Source organism: Artibeus jamaicensis, unplaced genomic scaffold (assembly GCF_021234435.1).
Source record: "Artibeus jamaicensis isolate MK-2021 breed Jamaican fruit bat unplaced genomic scaffold, CSHL_Jam_final contig_447, whole genome shotgun sequence".
NCBI lineage: Eukaryota > Metazoa > Chordata > Mammalia > Chiroptera > Phyllostomidae > Artibeus > Artibeus jamaicensis.
Genome location: NW_026521834.1, coordinates 2,691,318 through 2,708,110, shown reverse-complemented (window position 1 = coordinate 2,708,110; position 16,793 = coordinate 2,691,318). Strand labels below are relative to the sequence as shown.

Below are 16,793 nucleotides of genomic sequence, written 5' to 3'. Positions count from 1 at the left end.
GCACAAGAAGTGGTGACACTGGGGATACAAGGCACCCCAGGTGTGCAAGACGGCAGCAGGTGGACCCTGCATGCACAGAAGCAACTGGAAGACCCTGGGCACGGGGTGGCAATGGGCAGACCCAGTGAGGAGGTGATTGTAAAGTGGGGCACTAAATGCAAGGCTACTGGCTGAGTGGGCAGGGGTCTCACATTCGAGCGCAGATAACTGGGGAGCAAGACAGACCTCGAAACCTACGGTCCCAGTGCCAGGAAATAAAGCCTTAAAACACTGACTGAAAACACCTGTGGAGGCTGAGGTGCCAGGAGAGACCCACAGGGTCCTAGAACATACACAAGCCCACCTACCCGGGAACCAGCACCAGAAGGGCCCAGTTTGCTTGAGGGAAGAGGTGGAAGAAACTGAGGTCCTACAGAGAGGGGAGCAAGTGCCACTGTTCCCTCTCAGACCTCACCCCCACATACTGCATCACAACACAGCCACTGGGTTGGCCCACCCTGGTGAACACCTAAGGCTCTACCCCTTACTACATAACAGGCACAAAAAGACAAAAAAATGGCCAAAAGAGAAAAACTGATCAAAGCTCCAAAAACAATGCAACTAAGTGATGAAGAGACAGCCAACCTATCAGATGCACAGTTCAAAGCACTGGTGATCAGGACGCTCACAGAACTGGTTGAATTTGGTCACAAACTAGATGAAAAAATGAAGGCTACACTAAGAGAAATGATGGAAAATGCACATGGAACCAACAGTGATGGGAAGGAAACTGGGACTCAAATCAATGAAGCTGACAGAAGGAAGAAACAACCAACAGAAAAGAATGAAGAAACAAGAATTTTTTAAAAATGAGGAGAGGCGGACTTCCGCCAAGATGGAGGTATAGGTGGATGTGCCGTGCCTTCTCACACAACCAAGTTTAGGGACAACTAAATATTAGCAACAGAAAACACAGCCAGAACACGGAAAATTGAACTTTTCGGAAGTCCGTTAACAACAAATTCTTCAGCCTGACCGGTAAGGGGCGAAACCAGCGGCTGGTGAGGGGTTGCACAGGAGGACTCGGTCAGCTGGACTCAGGCGCGGAATCCAGATGCGCGAATCCAGACGTGGAATCCAGGCGCAGGGTTGGACCTAGTAAGCGACCGAGCAAGCCACCAGCTACAACAAAAGACCAGAATGTGGGATCCAGTTCTTTGTGAGAAAGGTTCCAGCGAGGGTGGAGCCTGTCTCCAGGGAATGTGATCTAAAGCTGTCTGAGAGGCAGAGAAGTGCTAAGACATGACTTCAAAATGCTAATCAACAGTATTTCTGGTCCAACTTGTTTGGGACTCTCTGAGCCTCCTGGACTTCCTGGAAGTTTATTTCCTTTGCCAGATTGGGGAAGTTCTCCTTCATTGTTTGTTCAATATGGAAATTCCTCAATAAATTAAGAATAGAACTATCACATGATCAACTAATTTTATTTCTGGACACTTATGTGAAGAATATGAAGAAACTGAAATTCCGTCAAGATGAAGGCGTAGGTGGAAACACTGTACCTTCTTGCACAACCAAGTTTAAAAACGACAGAGTTTTAGCAACAAAAACACAGCCAAAGCACAAAAAATTGAACTATACAGAAGTCTGACAACATACAGAAATCTGACAACAACGAACCATTCAGCCAGACTGGTAAGAAGGGCGGAGCCAGCAGCGAAGTGGGTCAGGCAGGAAACATCCCCTGACCCAGACCCACACCCAGGTAGTCCCAGGCGGACCCAGTGAGAACGCAAGGCGGCAGGCTGACCACGGTCACACATTCGAGTGCAGATAAAGCAGCAAAGGAGCGAGCAGTGAGACAGACAGCGCAGGACCCAGCAGCAGCAGAGCAGACCGCCACTACCCCTCTTTGACCCCGCCACCACATACAATGTCACAACCCAGTGACTGAGTTGCCCCTCCCTGGTGAACATCTAAGGCTCCGCTCCTAGTACATAACAGGTATAAACAGACCAAACGTGGCTCAAGAAGAACTCAAAGCCCTAGAGCCCATAACTCTAAGTAACCAAGAAATAGCCAACCTATCAGATGTACAGTTCAAAACACTGGTGATCAGGATGCTCACAGAACTGGTCGATTTTAGTCACAAATTAGAGAAACGAAAGAAGGCTAAACTACTTGAAATGAAGGGAATTGCACAGGAAACCAATAATGATGGAAAGGAAACTGGGACTCAAATCAAGGGAGTGGACCAGAAAGAAGAAAAAAATGACCAAACAGAAAAATATTAAGAAACAAGAATTCAAAAAAATGAGGAGAGGCTTAGGAACCTCCAGGACATCTTTAAATGCTCCAACATCCGAATTATAGGGGTACTAGAAGGGGAAAAGGAACAGTCACAAGTGGAAACCTTATTTGAACAAGTAATGAAGGAGAAATTCCCCAATCTGGCAAAGGAGGTAGACTTCCAGGAAATCCAGGAAGCTCAGAGTCTCAAAGAAGTTGGACCCAAGAAGGAACACACCAAAACACATCATAATTGCATTAGCCCAGATTAAAATGAAGGAGAGAATCCTAGAAGCAGCAAGAGAAAAGGGGACAGTCACCTACAAAGGAGTTCCCATCAGACTGTTAGCTGATTTCTCAAAAGAGACCTTACAGGCAAGAAGGGGCTGGAAAGAGATATTCCAAGTCATGAAAACCAAAGACCTACAACCAAGATTGCTCTATCCAGCAAAGCTTTCATTTAGAATGGAAGGACAGATAAAGTGCTTCTCAGATAAGATCAAATTCAAGTTCATCATCATCAAGCTCTTATTATATGAAATGTTAAAGGGACTTATCTAAGAAAAAGAAGATAAAAATATGAACAGTGAAAGGACAGCAAACTCACAGTTATTACCAACCACACCTAAAACAAAAGCAAACTAAAAGGACAGCTAGATCAGGAGTAGAACCATAGAAATGGAGATCACATGGAAGGTTAGCAACGGGAGAGTGGGAGGAGGAGAAGGGGGAGAAGGTACAGAAAATAAGTAGCATAGACGGTAGGCAGAAAATAGATAGGGGGGAGGGCAACAATAGTAGGGGAAATATGGAATCTAAAGAACTTGAGACATGTGGTCATAAACTAAAGGGGGGAAATGGAGGGGGAGGGGTGTGCAGGGTGGAGGGGAATGAAGGGGGGAAATAGAACTGTAATGGCATAATCAATAAAATATATTTAAAAAAGAAAAAAAAAATGAGGAGAGGCTTAGGAACCTCCAGGACATCTTTAAATGTTACAACATCTGAATTATAGGGGTACCAGAAGGGAAAGAGGAACAGCCACGAGTGAAAAACTTTCCAAGTCATGAAATCCAAAGACCTACATCCAAGACTGCTCTATCCAGCAAAGCTTTCATTTAGAATAGAAGGGCAGATAAAGTGCTTCTCAGATAAGGTCAAGATCAAGGAGTTCATCGTCACCAAGCCCTTATTATATGAAATGTTAAAGGGACCTATCTAAGAAAAAGAAGATAAGAAAGATGAACAGTGAATGGACAGCAAACTCACAGTTATTAACAACCACACCAAAAACAAAGGCAAACTAAGAGGACAGCTAGATCAGGAGCAGAACCACAGAAATGAAGATCACATGGAGGGTTAGCAACAGGGGAGTGGGAGGAGGAGAAGGGGGAGAAGGTACAGGGAATAAGTAGCATAGACAATACGTAGAAAATAGACAGGGGGGAGGGCAAGAATAGCAGGGGAAATACAGAATCTAAAGAACTTGAGACACATGGACATAAACTAAAGGGGGAGGGACTGGTAGGGAAGGGGGTGTGCAGGGTGGAAGGGAATGAAGGGGGGAATAGGACAACTGTAATGGCATAATCAATAAAATATATTAAAAATGAAAAAAGTGAAGTAGAAATACTTTGTCTAACAAACAAAAATTGAGAAAATTTGGTGCCAGTAAACCTGTCTTGAAAGATGTTAAAAATAGTTCTTTCGAGAGAAGGAAAATGATACAGGTCAGAAACTCAGACCTACAAAAAGAAAGGAACCACTGGAAAGGAAAAAGCAAATATAAAACAAAAAATTTTATTTTTCTTATTCTTTATCTATCAATGCACTTGATATTATATGATTATATTCATATATATATGTATATCTCTTTACACAGGAATAAAATGAATGACAGCAATGAAAACACAGTACAAGAGGAGGGAGTTTGAATTATTTTGTTAATATGAGGTAACCGTGAAGAAATATACCGCATTTTGCAGTGTGTAACGCACAACCATGTTTCTGGCCCAAATTTTCAGGAAAAAAAATATTTGGTTTTAATTGAATTCTTTATTTATTTATATTTAGAAACAAAACTGAAGGTCATATTTCAGGGTATTATTTTGTATATGGATATCATTATTGCCTTCTAGAGTTACAATTTTAATGCCTAAACATAAGTAAAAGAATTTTAAAATATTTATATAGATAAGGACTTAGTGCTACACATATATAATACACATCCTTATTTTTCACTCAAAGTTGTTAACAAAAAAGTGCACATTATACATGGAAAATACAGTAGTAGTACTTAAAATGGATTAGACTAGTTGTAAATATATATATTGTAAGATCTAAGGTAACCAATGAGAAATGTAAAAAAAGAGCCTTAAAGTTACTAATAAAACTATGTTAGAAATTAGAACTATAACTAAAGCAAGAATCTCAAGCCTGCTTCTGAAGACATTCACAAAATACCTTCAATTAAGGTACAAAGCTACAGTTTTTGAAATACACTGAAACAAAAACCAAAATATCTGAAAATAAGGTAGGGATGGGAGGAAATATTCCTACACAAAACCTTTAAAGATAATTGAACATACAGATGAGTAAGTCAAGCATTTTAACAGAAAATAAAGTGGTCAAAATGGTGATGAAGGTAAATGCGGTACTAGACCTTCCACAACCAACCACATTATATTTACAACTAGATCACATATAAAACCATCATTCAGAACTGCCTGAAATATAGCTGATCAGAAGTCCTACAACTAAGGGTAAGAAGAAGAAATCACACTGAGATTGGTAGGACAGGCAGAGATGGGAAACAACTGATTCACACCCATGTGTAGCAGATAAAAATCTTAGATCTTGGATATCTTGATTGCAAAGGTCCCTGCTGAGAAGCAAGGGTCTCTGCCAAACATGAGAACCCCCAGCCCAAGGTACCAAGGCCAGCAAGATAAGTCCCATAACTTCTGGTTATAAACACTAATGGGGATTCAGGCTGAGGAAAATGAAAGCTTATAGAGTTCTACGTAGTTCCTCTTAAAAGGCCTGCACATGGACTTACTCAGACTCCCTATGAGCTCTGGCACAGGTAGAGGGGAGTGGGCAGCAGCTTGAAAAGAACCAGCGACATATGGAAAGAAACTGAATTGTTTTGGCATCAGGATTAGAGCTGGAGGGGCAGCTTTCTCCCAAACAGAAGTATTAGCAAATGCCACTGTTCCTTTCATGAGTCCACTCCCAGCTCAGATTAGGAGGAGGGTGCCCTAATCTGAGACTCCACTGACCTGGCTCATATTGTTTGCCTCACTGTGGTGATTCCCTGAGTCCCCACCCCACCCAAGCTTTTTCTAGTGGCTTTTCCACACAAAAGGTATGTCTTGATTGATGCTTCAGATTTTCCTAAATTCTCTTAAACAAGCAGAATCTTGCCTCAGCAAGCCTCGTACCTCTTGCTAATTAGCCCCAGACCCAGCACTCGCAGGGGTGCGAGATTTATCAGGATTTATTTATCATCATTTATTAAGTTACATAATGTCTAATCTTTGGGGGTATATATCTGAAGTTAACATAATAATGTATGTCAGCTATAATTGAAAATTAAAAAATGACTGCCCTGACTGGTGTGACTCAGTGGCTTGGGCATCCTCCTGCAAACCAAAAGGTTGTTGGTTTGATTCCTGCTCAGAGCAACTGCCTTGGTTACAGGCCAGGCCCTCTGTTGGGGGCATGCAATAGGCAGCCCAACACAATGCTTCTCAGACATTGACGATTCTCCCCCGTCTTTCTTCCTCCCTTCCCCCCTCTCTAAAATAAATAAATAAAATCTTAAAAAAGAAAACTGAAAAATGATAAATAATAATATGGAAATAACATGTGATATTAACTTCCACCACTAAAGAGCTCTTCTTCATATTTAATATTACTTAAGGAACAAACGTAAGATGCCAATTTGTCCCAAGTATCAACAGGACAACAGAAGTCTTTACTCTTCTTTATTACCCATTTAATTTCTGAAGTGAAAAATCACCACCATAGCACATGTTTATCTTGATCTATAATCTTTCAGTATTTCTCCCAAATCCCTAGCTGACTAATTGGGAAAGAGGTAAAATTCAGAACTATGTGCCCAGCGATTTTGACTCACAAAGTGAGGACAGACAGGAAACAACTTTTCTTTCAACATGTATTTAACCTTGTCTCCTTATTAATGAAGTTTCATAAAATCTCAGGGTTTTGTTATTTTATCACATAGGTCTTAAGTTCTGCTGTGTCCCCAAAATTCTTCATTCATTTCTATGAACTTTTATCACAGAATTAATTAGCAATATGCACTTATGGAGCTGTTGGTATGTGAGCATCTCTGGAGTGATTTACATTAATTAAAATGAAATAAAAAATATGAACAGTAAATCATGAAAAGCAGCATGTGAATTAGTGAGCCAATGTGATGATATTTAGGATTAATTTTCTGGGACCAAACAAGCTTTACATTCTATCAATTTGGTTCAATAACGACTTTTTCCATTAGCAAGATCAACAATAAAATGAGAAGTATTCACATTTACCATAACTCATTATGAACGCCATTAAAACAAACCACAGTACAGACTGAAGCAAATATCCCTAACATTCTACGCTTTAAGAGAAAGTGAACTGTTCAATCAACTAAATGCAGTGCTGATTAGAGACATTTCTAATACAAAATGTAAGAACTGAGGATGAATCTGATGAAACTAATTATGGTAGTTTTAATCTTCTGGTGTATTTATAGCAGAAGCTGCACAGTACAACTGAAAGGATCTGCTCCCCCCCCCCCCATCTATGGGAGCATATGCTTCCAGAATGGATGTTATTGTGGAAAAACAGTGGCAGGGCACCTTGTTCTGTCTTCTGGGCTTAGGACAGATCATGGATGCCCCCTTAGATGTCTGTTTCGTGTATGTAAAGGTAGAAAAAAAGTCTTTATTGAAATGAGAAGATACCTGAGAATTTTCACAATAGCCACTGTCATGGAAAACCTCAATTCTCTCCCAACTGTTCTCTGCTTTTCTACTATAAAATAACACTAGCTCAGGCAGCTTCCACAGTAAATAACCAATATTAAGGTAAAGACAACAGAACTACATTCAAAGCAGGAAACAGAGATACCTATTTACCATCAAACTGCCCTTTTCGAATAACTTTTGTCAAGAAGAACACAGGAATGGAGAGGTAGCAGTGTGATCATGTGGATTTGTCTTCTGAATAGTTTCAAAAGCTGATCTAAGATTACATTCATAGATGACACTCAACCCACAAGGTACAGGTAAGATCTTTAAAAAAAAATAACTATCTTTCCTATTCAGCAAGTCTCAAATTCTAAGGAAGCCAAAAACTCCCAATTGCAACACCACAAAAAAAAAAAAAAAAAAAGGTGGTGGTGGGGAGACAGGATTAAGAATCTCTAAGATAACTTCAAGCATACCAACATTTGTATCATGGGGGTTCCAGAAGAGAAGAGAGGAAGGCATTAAAAACCGATTTCAAAAATAATCACAGAGAACATCCCTAAGATAGTGAAGGACATAGAGATACAAGTCAAGAACTGCCAAGTCCTAAATAAGATAAACCCTAAGAAGCCTACACAAAGACACATCATAATGAAAATGCCAAAGGTTAAAACAAAGAAAGAATCTTATAAGCAACAAAGAGAAAAAAAGCAGTTAAGTTACCTACAAAGAAACTTCCGTAAGAGTGTGAGCTGATTTCTCAACACAAACCTTGCAGAACAGAGGAAATGGCAAGAAATATACAAAGTGAAGACAAACAAGAACCTACAGTCCAAATTGCTCTACCCAGCAATGCTATCACTCAGAATCAAAAGGTATATAAAGAGCTTCCCAGACAAGAAAAACTTAAAGGAGTACCACAACCAAGCCAGTATTAGAACAATAAAGGGTCTTCTTTAAGAAGAAGAAGGAGGAAAAGGAAATAAGAAAAAAGCAATAAATAAACACCTATCAGTAATTACTTTAAATGATAATGGGTAAAATGTTCTGCTCGAAAGACATGGCACAGGTGAATGCATAAGGAAACAAAGACACATATGCTGTCTATAAGAGATTCATTTGAGATAGAAAGACAACACCCAGAATGAAAGTAAAGGGATGGAAAAAGAAATTGCATGAAAATGGCAAAAACAAATAACAACAAAGATGGGTTAGCAATACCCATACCAGACAAAAGACTTTAAAAAAAAAAGCTAGCACTTCCAGCCAAGATGGAGGCATAGCTAGACTCACTATGCCTCCTTGCAAAACCAAAAGAAGGACAACAACAAATTCAGTAACAAAAAACAACCAGAACTGACAGAAAATCGAACTAAAGTCTGACAACCAAGGAGTTAAAGAAGATACATTCATCTAAATCAGTAGGAGGGGCAGAGTCGGGCAGCCGGGGCAGAGAAGGCTGGGGCAGAGAGGGCTTAGGGAGAGAGGACTTGCAGCAAAACAGCCGCAGGCGGGCCCAGGGAGGTGGAAGATTGTGGAGCAGGATGCCTGTGCGGATAAACCAAGGATAACCGGGGAGGAGGTCGGACCATACCACCCAGGACCCCAGTATGGGGAAATAACGCCGCAAACCACTGAAAACACCTGTGGGTGCTGAGGGGCCAGCAGGAGAAACTCCCAGACTCACAGGGAACTTGTTGAAGAAACACGGGGTCCTGGAACGCACACAAACCCACCCACACAGGAATCAGCACCAGAAGGGGCCAATTTCCTTGTGGTTAATGGGAGAAGTGACTGAAATAAGGCAGAGAGCCCAGCAAGTGCCATTGTTCCCTCTCTCTAACCCTGCCCCCACATGCAGCACCACAACCTAACCACTGGGTTGCCCCACCGTGAACACCTAAGGCCCAGCCCCTTACTACATAACAGGCACAACAAGACCCCCCCCCAAAAAGAACAGCTCAAAGCTCCAGAAAAAATACAACTAAGCAATGAAGAGACAGATAGCCAACCTACCAGATGCACAGTTCAAAACACTGGTAAACAGGATGCTCACAGAATTGGTTGAATTTGGTTGCAAATTAGAGGAAAAAATGAAGGCTACATCAAGTGAAATAAAGGGAAATGCACAGGGAACCAATATTGATGGAAAGGAAACTGGGACTCAAATCAAGGGAGTGGACCAGAAGCAAGAAAGAAATATCCAATCAGAAAAGAAGACACAATAATTCAAAAAAATGAGGAGAGGCTTAGGAACCTCCAGGGCATCTTTAAACATTCCAATATCCAAATTATAGAGGTAGCAGAAGAAGACGAAGAGCAACAAGTGGAAAAGTTATTTGAACAAATAGTAAAGGAGAATTTCCCTAATCTGGCAAAGGAAATAGACTTTCAGGAAGTCCAGGAAGCTCAGAGAGTCCCAAAGAAGTTGAAACCAGGAAGGAACACACCAAGCCACATCATCATTACATTAGCCAAGATTAAAATGAAGGAGAGAATCCTACAAGCAGCAAGAGATATGGGGACAGTCACCTACAAAGGAGTTCCCATCAGACTGTCAGCTGATTTCTCAAAAGACACCTTACAGGCAAGAAGGGGCTGGGAAGAAGTACTCCAAGTCATGAAATCCAAAGACCTACATCCAAGATTGCTCTATCCAGCAAAGCTTTCATTTAGAATGGAAGAACAGATAAAGTGCTTCTCAGATAAGGTCAAGTTAAAGAAGTTCATCATCACCACGCCCTTATTATATGAAATGTTAAAGGGACTTACCTGAGAAAAAGATAAAAAATGTGTGCAGTAAAATGACAGCAAACTCACAATTTTAACTACAAAGGAGTTCCTATCAGACTGTCAGCTAATTTCTCAAAAAAAAAAACGTTTCAGGCAAGAAAGGACTGGCAAGAAGTATTCAAAGGGATGAAAATCAAGCCATTTTTCCTCCCAAATGGGGGGGAGGGGGGCATCTTATAGTTCGAGAAAATGCGATGTTTATTTTTAGAGTGAGAGGATGGGAGAAAGACAGGGAAACATCAACATGTGTGAGAAACATGAACCAGTTGCCTCTTGCATGTGGCCCATGGGGACTGGTCTGTACCCTGATGGGGAATTGAATTTGTGGCTTTTTACTTTGTGGGACAATGCTCAACCAATTAAGCCATGCCAGTCAGTCCTGTATTTCTGTATTTTTTTTTATTGATTATGCTGTTACAGTTGTTCTATTCCCCCTTTATTCCCCTCCTATAAAGTTTGCTTTAAAAGCAGCACTGACAAAACCTTAACTAATTTTTAAGAATCAGGAGGGGCTGTTTGGTTGTGTTTGGGAAACCTTGCTTTAAAATAAATAAAAGAAAACCCCCAAGCTTTCCAAGACTACCAACATGCTTCACAATAGTCCATCTTCTCTTTGGTAGGCACTGATGCTTAATCTTTTTGGAGTCATGAATTCTTACGAGGAGTTAGTGAGAGCTATATAAAAATACATAGAAATACACACACAAAATTTTGCATACACTAACATACTCCACATCCAACCAAAAACACCCAAACCCTTTTGGAGATCCCGGGTTGTGAAGCCCTACCTTCAGCTGATAGAAGGAAAAGAGAAGATTCACAAGAATCTTTCCTTTATATGTAGTATATCAGATACTACATATAAATTTAAAACTTAATATAACCATTTAAAATAGGCATTAATAGCTCTATATTATAAATAATAAAAGCTTGTACTTGAATTTGGTTTTGATTCTATACCCATGCTCTTTCTATTACTTCTGAAGAACTAACTCAGAGGGTAGTAATGTATTCAATATCCTATGCTAAAGTAAATGTTGAACAAAGAAATACCTATCCATCACCAGCAGTTATTATAAGTATGCAGACAACTTTCCTCAGAAATCAGACCATATTCTGCTATAAACAAGATACATAGGATCTAAACCACTTATATATAAGAGGAAGTACATATTGTGAGTAAAATCATTTTAGTACAAAACCTCATCATTAGACCTCCACCAAGATGGAAGCGTAGGTGGAAGCACTGCACCTTCTTGCACAACCAAGTTTAAAAACAACAAAGTTTTAGCTACAAAAACACAGCCAAACCACAGAAAATTCAACTACATGGAAGTCTGACAACAACGAACCCTTCAGCCAAACCAGTAAGAGGGGCAGAGCCAGCAGCAGAGTGGGGTCAGGTAGGAAAGATCCACCGGACTCACCCAGGTGCCCAACCCAGGCATGCCAGCAGCGATATGCGGATCCCAGGTGTGGAGTAGTGGGCAGACCCACTGAGGGTGCAAGGCAGTGGACTCACTGAGGGCTGACCTCTGTCACACATTCGAGTGCAGATAAACTGGTGAAGGAGCCAGCAGTGAGATGGACCGCGCAGGCCCCAGTGGCCGGAAGTGGCAAAAGGGACTGCCATTGTCCCTTTCTGACCCCGCCCCCACATACAGCATCACAAACCAGTGACCTGGGTGGCCCCACCCTGGTGAACACTTAAGGCTCCATTCCTCATACCTAACAGGCACGAACAGATCAAAACATGGCTCAAAAACAACTCAGAGCCCCAGAGCTAATAAGTCTAAGTGACCAAGAAATAGCCAAACTTTCAGATGCACAGTTCAAAACACTGGTGATCAGGATGCTCACAGAACTGGTTGATTTTAGTCACAAATTAGAGGGAACACATGAAGCCTAAACTAACTGAATTGTAGGGAAATGCACAGGAAACCAATGGTAATGGAAAGGCAACTGGGACTCAAATCAAAAGAGTGGACCAGAAGCAGGAAAAAAATGACCAAACAGAAAAGGATGAAGAAACAAGAATTCAAAAAACTGAGGAGAGGCTTAGGAACCTCCAGGACATCTTTAAATGTTACAACATCCGAATTATAGGGGTACCAGAGGGGAAGAGGAACAGCCACCAGTGGAAAACTTATTTGAACAAATAATAAAGGAGAATTTCCCCAATCTGGCAAAGGAAACAGACTTCCAGGAAATCCAGGAAGTTCAGAGAGTCCCAAAGAAGTTGGACCCAAGAAGGAACACACCAAGCCACATCATCATTACATTAGCCAAGATTAAAATGAAGGAGAGAATCCTAGAAGCAGCAAGAGATATGGGGACAGTCACCTACAAAGGAGTTCCCATCAGACTGTCAGCTGATTTCTCAAAAGACACCTTACAAGCAAGAAGGGGCTGGGAAGAAGTACTCCAAGTCATGAAATCCAAAGACCTACATCCAAGATTGCTCTATCCAGCAAAGTTTTCATTTAGAATGGAAGAACAGATAAAGTGCTTCTCAGATAAGGTGAAATTCAAGGAGTTCATCATCAACAAGCCCTTAGTATATGAAATGTTTGTTGGGAACCTTACACCTGGCTTCTAGCTAAAAACATTGCATTGATTACAGGAACCTGTGCGCTCCACGAGCCAATGGGCTACAGGTACATGAGGTGTGCATGCGCTCCACAAGCCAATCAGCTACAGGCACATGAGGTGTCCACGAGTACCCGTTGCACCCAAGTAATCAATAAGCGGGCCCTTCTTTGTCTCAAGCTAGCCAATAGCAAGCAACCTAATATCCTTCCTCTCCCTCCCCCCCTATATATATACCCAGTTCGGAAAAATAAAGTTTGCAGCTTGATCAGAATATTTTGTCTTGCTGCCATTCTTCGCGCCTCTTGTCCCCCCAACTCATTTGTTCTAGGTAGGTGGTCGAGCCCCAGTTGATTGCTCCGCGGGCCGGAGAAAATGTTAAAGGGACTTATCTAAGAAAAAGAAGATAAAAAAGATGAACAGTGAAAGAACAGCAAACTCACAGTTATTAACTACACCTAAAACAAAAGCAAACTAAAAGGACAGCTAGATCAGGAACAGAACCATAGAAATGCAGATCACATGGAGGGTTAGCAACAGGGGAGTGGGGGGAGAGGAGAAGGGGGAAGAAGGTACAGAAAATAAGCAGCATAGATGGTAGGTAGAAAATAGATAGGGGGGAGGGCAAGAATAGTATGGGAAATATAGAATCTAAGGAACCTGAGACACGTGGTCATAAACTAAAGGGGGGAATGGTGGGGGAGGGTGTGCAGGGTGGAGGGGAATGAAGGGGGGAATAGAACAACTGTAATGGCATAATTAATAAAATATATTTTTAAAAAAACCTCACCATTAGCAATGACTATTTTTATTTATTTTTAGTTTTTTAACTTTTAAAAAAAATTTTATTTATTTATCCTGGGGAGGGGAGGGGAGGGGGAGGGGGAGGGGAGGGGAGGGGAGGGGGGGGGGGGGGGGGGGGGGAGGGGAGGGGAGGGGAGGGGGGGGGAGGGGAGGGGAGGGGAGGGAAGGGAAGGGAAGGGAAGGGAAGGGAAGGGAAGGGAAGGGAAGGGAAGGGAAGGGAAGGGAAGGGAAGGGAAGGGAAGGGAAGGGAAGGGAAGGGGAGAAATATCAATGTACGGTTGCTTCTTGTGTATCCCTTGCTGGGAACTGGCCCCTGCTGGGAACTGGCCTGCAACCCAGGCATGTGCCCTGACTGGGAATCGAACTGTGATCAATCATCCTAGAGCCCTTTAGAAGTTAGCTGTGCAAAATAAATACAGCATTGTTTCAAGTAAAGAGATCTAAATAAAAATCTTTTTTCAATCAAACTTCTGAAAGTTCTTGAGGTCAGCAAAAACAGGTCTCTTTATTTCAGAGAAGGGAAAAATAAGGCTCAGGGTAGACTAATCAACTTAGTTAAGATCCATCTAGTTACATAATTTTTTCATGAATTAGTACAATGCCCATTTTTCCTGACTTATAACTCATTAATAGTTGATTTTACCAATAAAACTTTCCAAGCCACAATATATTTCTATGATCCTGTATAGAATAACAACCACTGAAAATCTGTGGATGCCACAGCAATCTGAGGAACAAACAGCCTGCATCATTATGGTTTCTGGTAACATGCAGAAAGCAAATTTGAAGCCAATGGAATTAACAGTAAAAATCAAGTGATTTCACACAGGAATATTCAAAAATTTCAGCCAAAATATTCAGCCAATTTTCTCTGCCTAAATCCATTGTTGTACTTAACGTATGCATACAATTGAAATGTTCACGTAGGCAAATATGGTGTTTACAACCTGAAATTAGCTTTTGTGTAGAGTGATTAAGTTGTGGTCAACATGTAATCTAAAATCCACTTAACATCTTTAATAGACAGAGTAAAAGGAATTAAGAAAAGTTAGTTATTATATTTGGTTAGCTGATAAGAAAGAGGACACAATTTTTAAGATATTAACTTGCTTTATGAGGAACAAAAGGAATTATTACTTGTATAAAATTATTAACTTAGCAAAAACTTGGTGATTGACAGAGTTGACCTGGGGTGGTGAACACACAATATACTGTACGAAGTATATTGTAGAACTGTGCACATGAATCCTTGTTAATTGTTAATCAGTGTCACCCCAATTAATTCAATAAAGAGAGAAAAAAGCTTTCAACACATATTAGTGAACTGGATTCTCACAACCATCCTAACAGTTAGGTGGTTTTATAATCATTTTGAGATCTTTGAGCCTCAATTTCTTCTCTATTGTTTTGTCTATGGCCACAGTGTTGGTAAATAGGAAGGTAAGATTCAAATCAACTTTTCCTAACCACAAATCTAGTATTCTTTCTGCCATTCCACTAGAAGCAGGAACCTGGACATCCCTCATTTAAAATATTTGCCGTAATTTTGCAAATACAAATATATACATGGTAATATTATCACTTACATCTCCAACAAGCCTCAAAGCCTATTTCAGGCTTATGAAATTGGCTGTTTTTAAAGAACATATAAAGACTAAAGTCAAACTTCATGGAATATGTATATTAATTACATACATATTAATTTTTACATACAGATTAATTTTTAATCAAGAAATTCAAATATTGTCACCATATATCGTTGAGAATTCTACTTACTCGTTTTGAAGGACAGTGTTCATGCTTTTCATCTGTCATCTTTGCACTTTTAAGTGCTTTTCTTGGGTGCTTGATTGTTGCTTTTATGGCAGGTCGACATACATAGTTCTCCAAGTTCTTTGGAGGTTTTTTAGTTCTCTTAGCCTGAAGGCCAATTTTCAATTTTAAATTTCCTTCTGAAAAGTTTGTTTCTTTCACTGAAAACTGTTGCTGTGCATCAGTCAAACCATCATCTTTCCCTGCTTCAATGCTTCTTTCCCGATTCCACTTGCGAAGGCCCTCTTCCTCTTTTGTGTTGTTTTCTAGCTCTTCTTCTCTCTTGCTTACCAGTGTGCCAATACTGACAGCAGAGGGGCTCTTTCTTGAAAATCCTTCGGAATCAGAACCCAATCCTAACATAGCAGTATTTCTAGGGTCCATCACAAGAGTATGTTATTGCCAAGGAATTTTATGAATATTTTACAAAACTGTGTTCCATAGAAAACAGAAATCTCCAAAACTTGCAACCAGCATCTCTGTCTCTGCAGGATAGACAACAAAAATTTATCAGATTAGAAGTAACTAATGATTAACATGAGAAATGGGTACAGGGAAAGGGGGACAAAAAGGTCAGGAAGAACCCAAAATTACACTTCAAACAAATCAAAATACAGTTCAAATAGAATTTAAATTCATTTAGTTATGAAAGATTTAAAATTTCTGAGTAAGTTTATCATTCTACAGATATTATAAACAAGCTGTACTAGCATGGTAAAAATCAATGTTTAAGAACCACTACTATAACTCACCCAAAAATCTTTTATAAACACAAACCTAAGATAAAAATAATTTCATATATTTAGCTCTCCTCAGTAGTAAACATTATATTGAAACAAAACATTTCACTATTTTTTTAAAAGATTTTACTTATTTATTTTTAAAGAGGAGAAAGGGAAGAAAGGGAGAGAAAACATCAATGTGTAAGAGATACTGGTACAAAAGACAAAAAAAAAAAAAAAAAAAAAGAGATACTGGTACATAGACTGGCTGCCTCTTGCACACCCCCAAATGGAGACCCAGCCCACAACCCAGGCATGTGCCCTGGCTAGGAATCAATCCAGCAACCCTTCAGTTCACAGGACAGTGCTCAGTCGACTGAGCCACACCAGCCGGGGAACATTTCACTATTCTTGAGTATTGCTAGCCTAACTCTTTTTCAAGCATGTATCCAAAATAAGATCCAGGACTAATATCTGGAAAAAGAATACCCTATTCCTTAAAAAGGTCCATTTATGAAACAGAGTATTTTATAGTTTAAACTATGTGCCTTAAGACTTTTCTTTCCAACAAGATTGTAAGATTCTCAAGGACAAACCATAAAATTGTTTTGGAACTCTAACAAGGAATGTAAGTAAAATGTATACCCCAATTGCCTGGCACATAGCATGGCTCAATATAAGGTATCAACAATTTATTGTAGCAGCAGCAGTAGTAGCAGTAGCTTTTTAAGTAGTTACTAAACAAATATTGGCCAGTTGACTAAAACTTGTAACTTATTCCCACTTTATTCATTCATATCAAGCAGCTGAAAGAGTAATC

The 16,793-nt window shown here is 40.2% G+C and overlaps 1 protein-coding gene across 4 annotated transcripts in view; it reads right to left on the bottom strand.

Annotated features, from left to right (window-relative positions):
* The window catches only part of ASH1L (ASH1 like histone lysine methyltransferase), a 188,771-nt gene extending 173,020 nt beyond the window's left edge, over positions 1–15,751 (bottom strand). For all 4 annotated transcript variants that reach the window (XM_053666283.1, XM_037132526.2, XM_053666284.1 and 1 more), the window contains exon 1: positions 15,216–15,751. In XM_053666283.1, the coding sequence (XP_053522258.1) occupies positions 15,216–15,635 (420 nt within the window). In that variant the 5' untranslated portion in view covers positions 15,636–15,751. The remainder of the gene's footprint in view (positions 1–15,215) is intronic.
* Between the last annotated feature and the right edge of the window lie 1,042 nt (positions 15,752–16,793).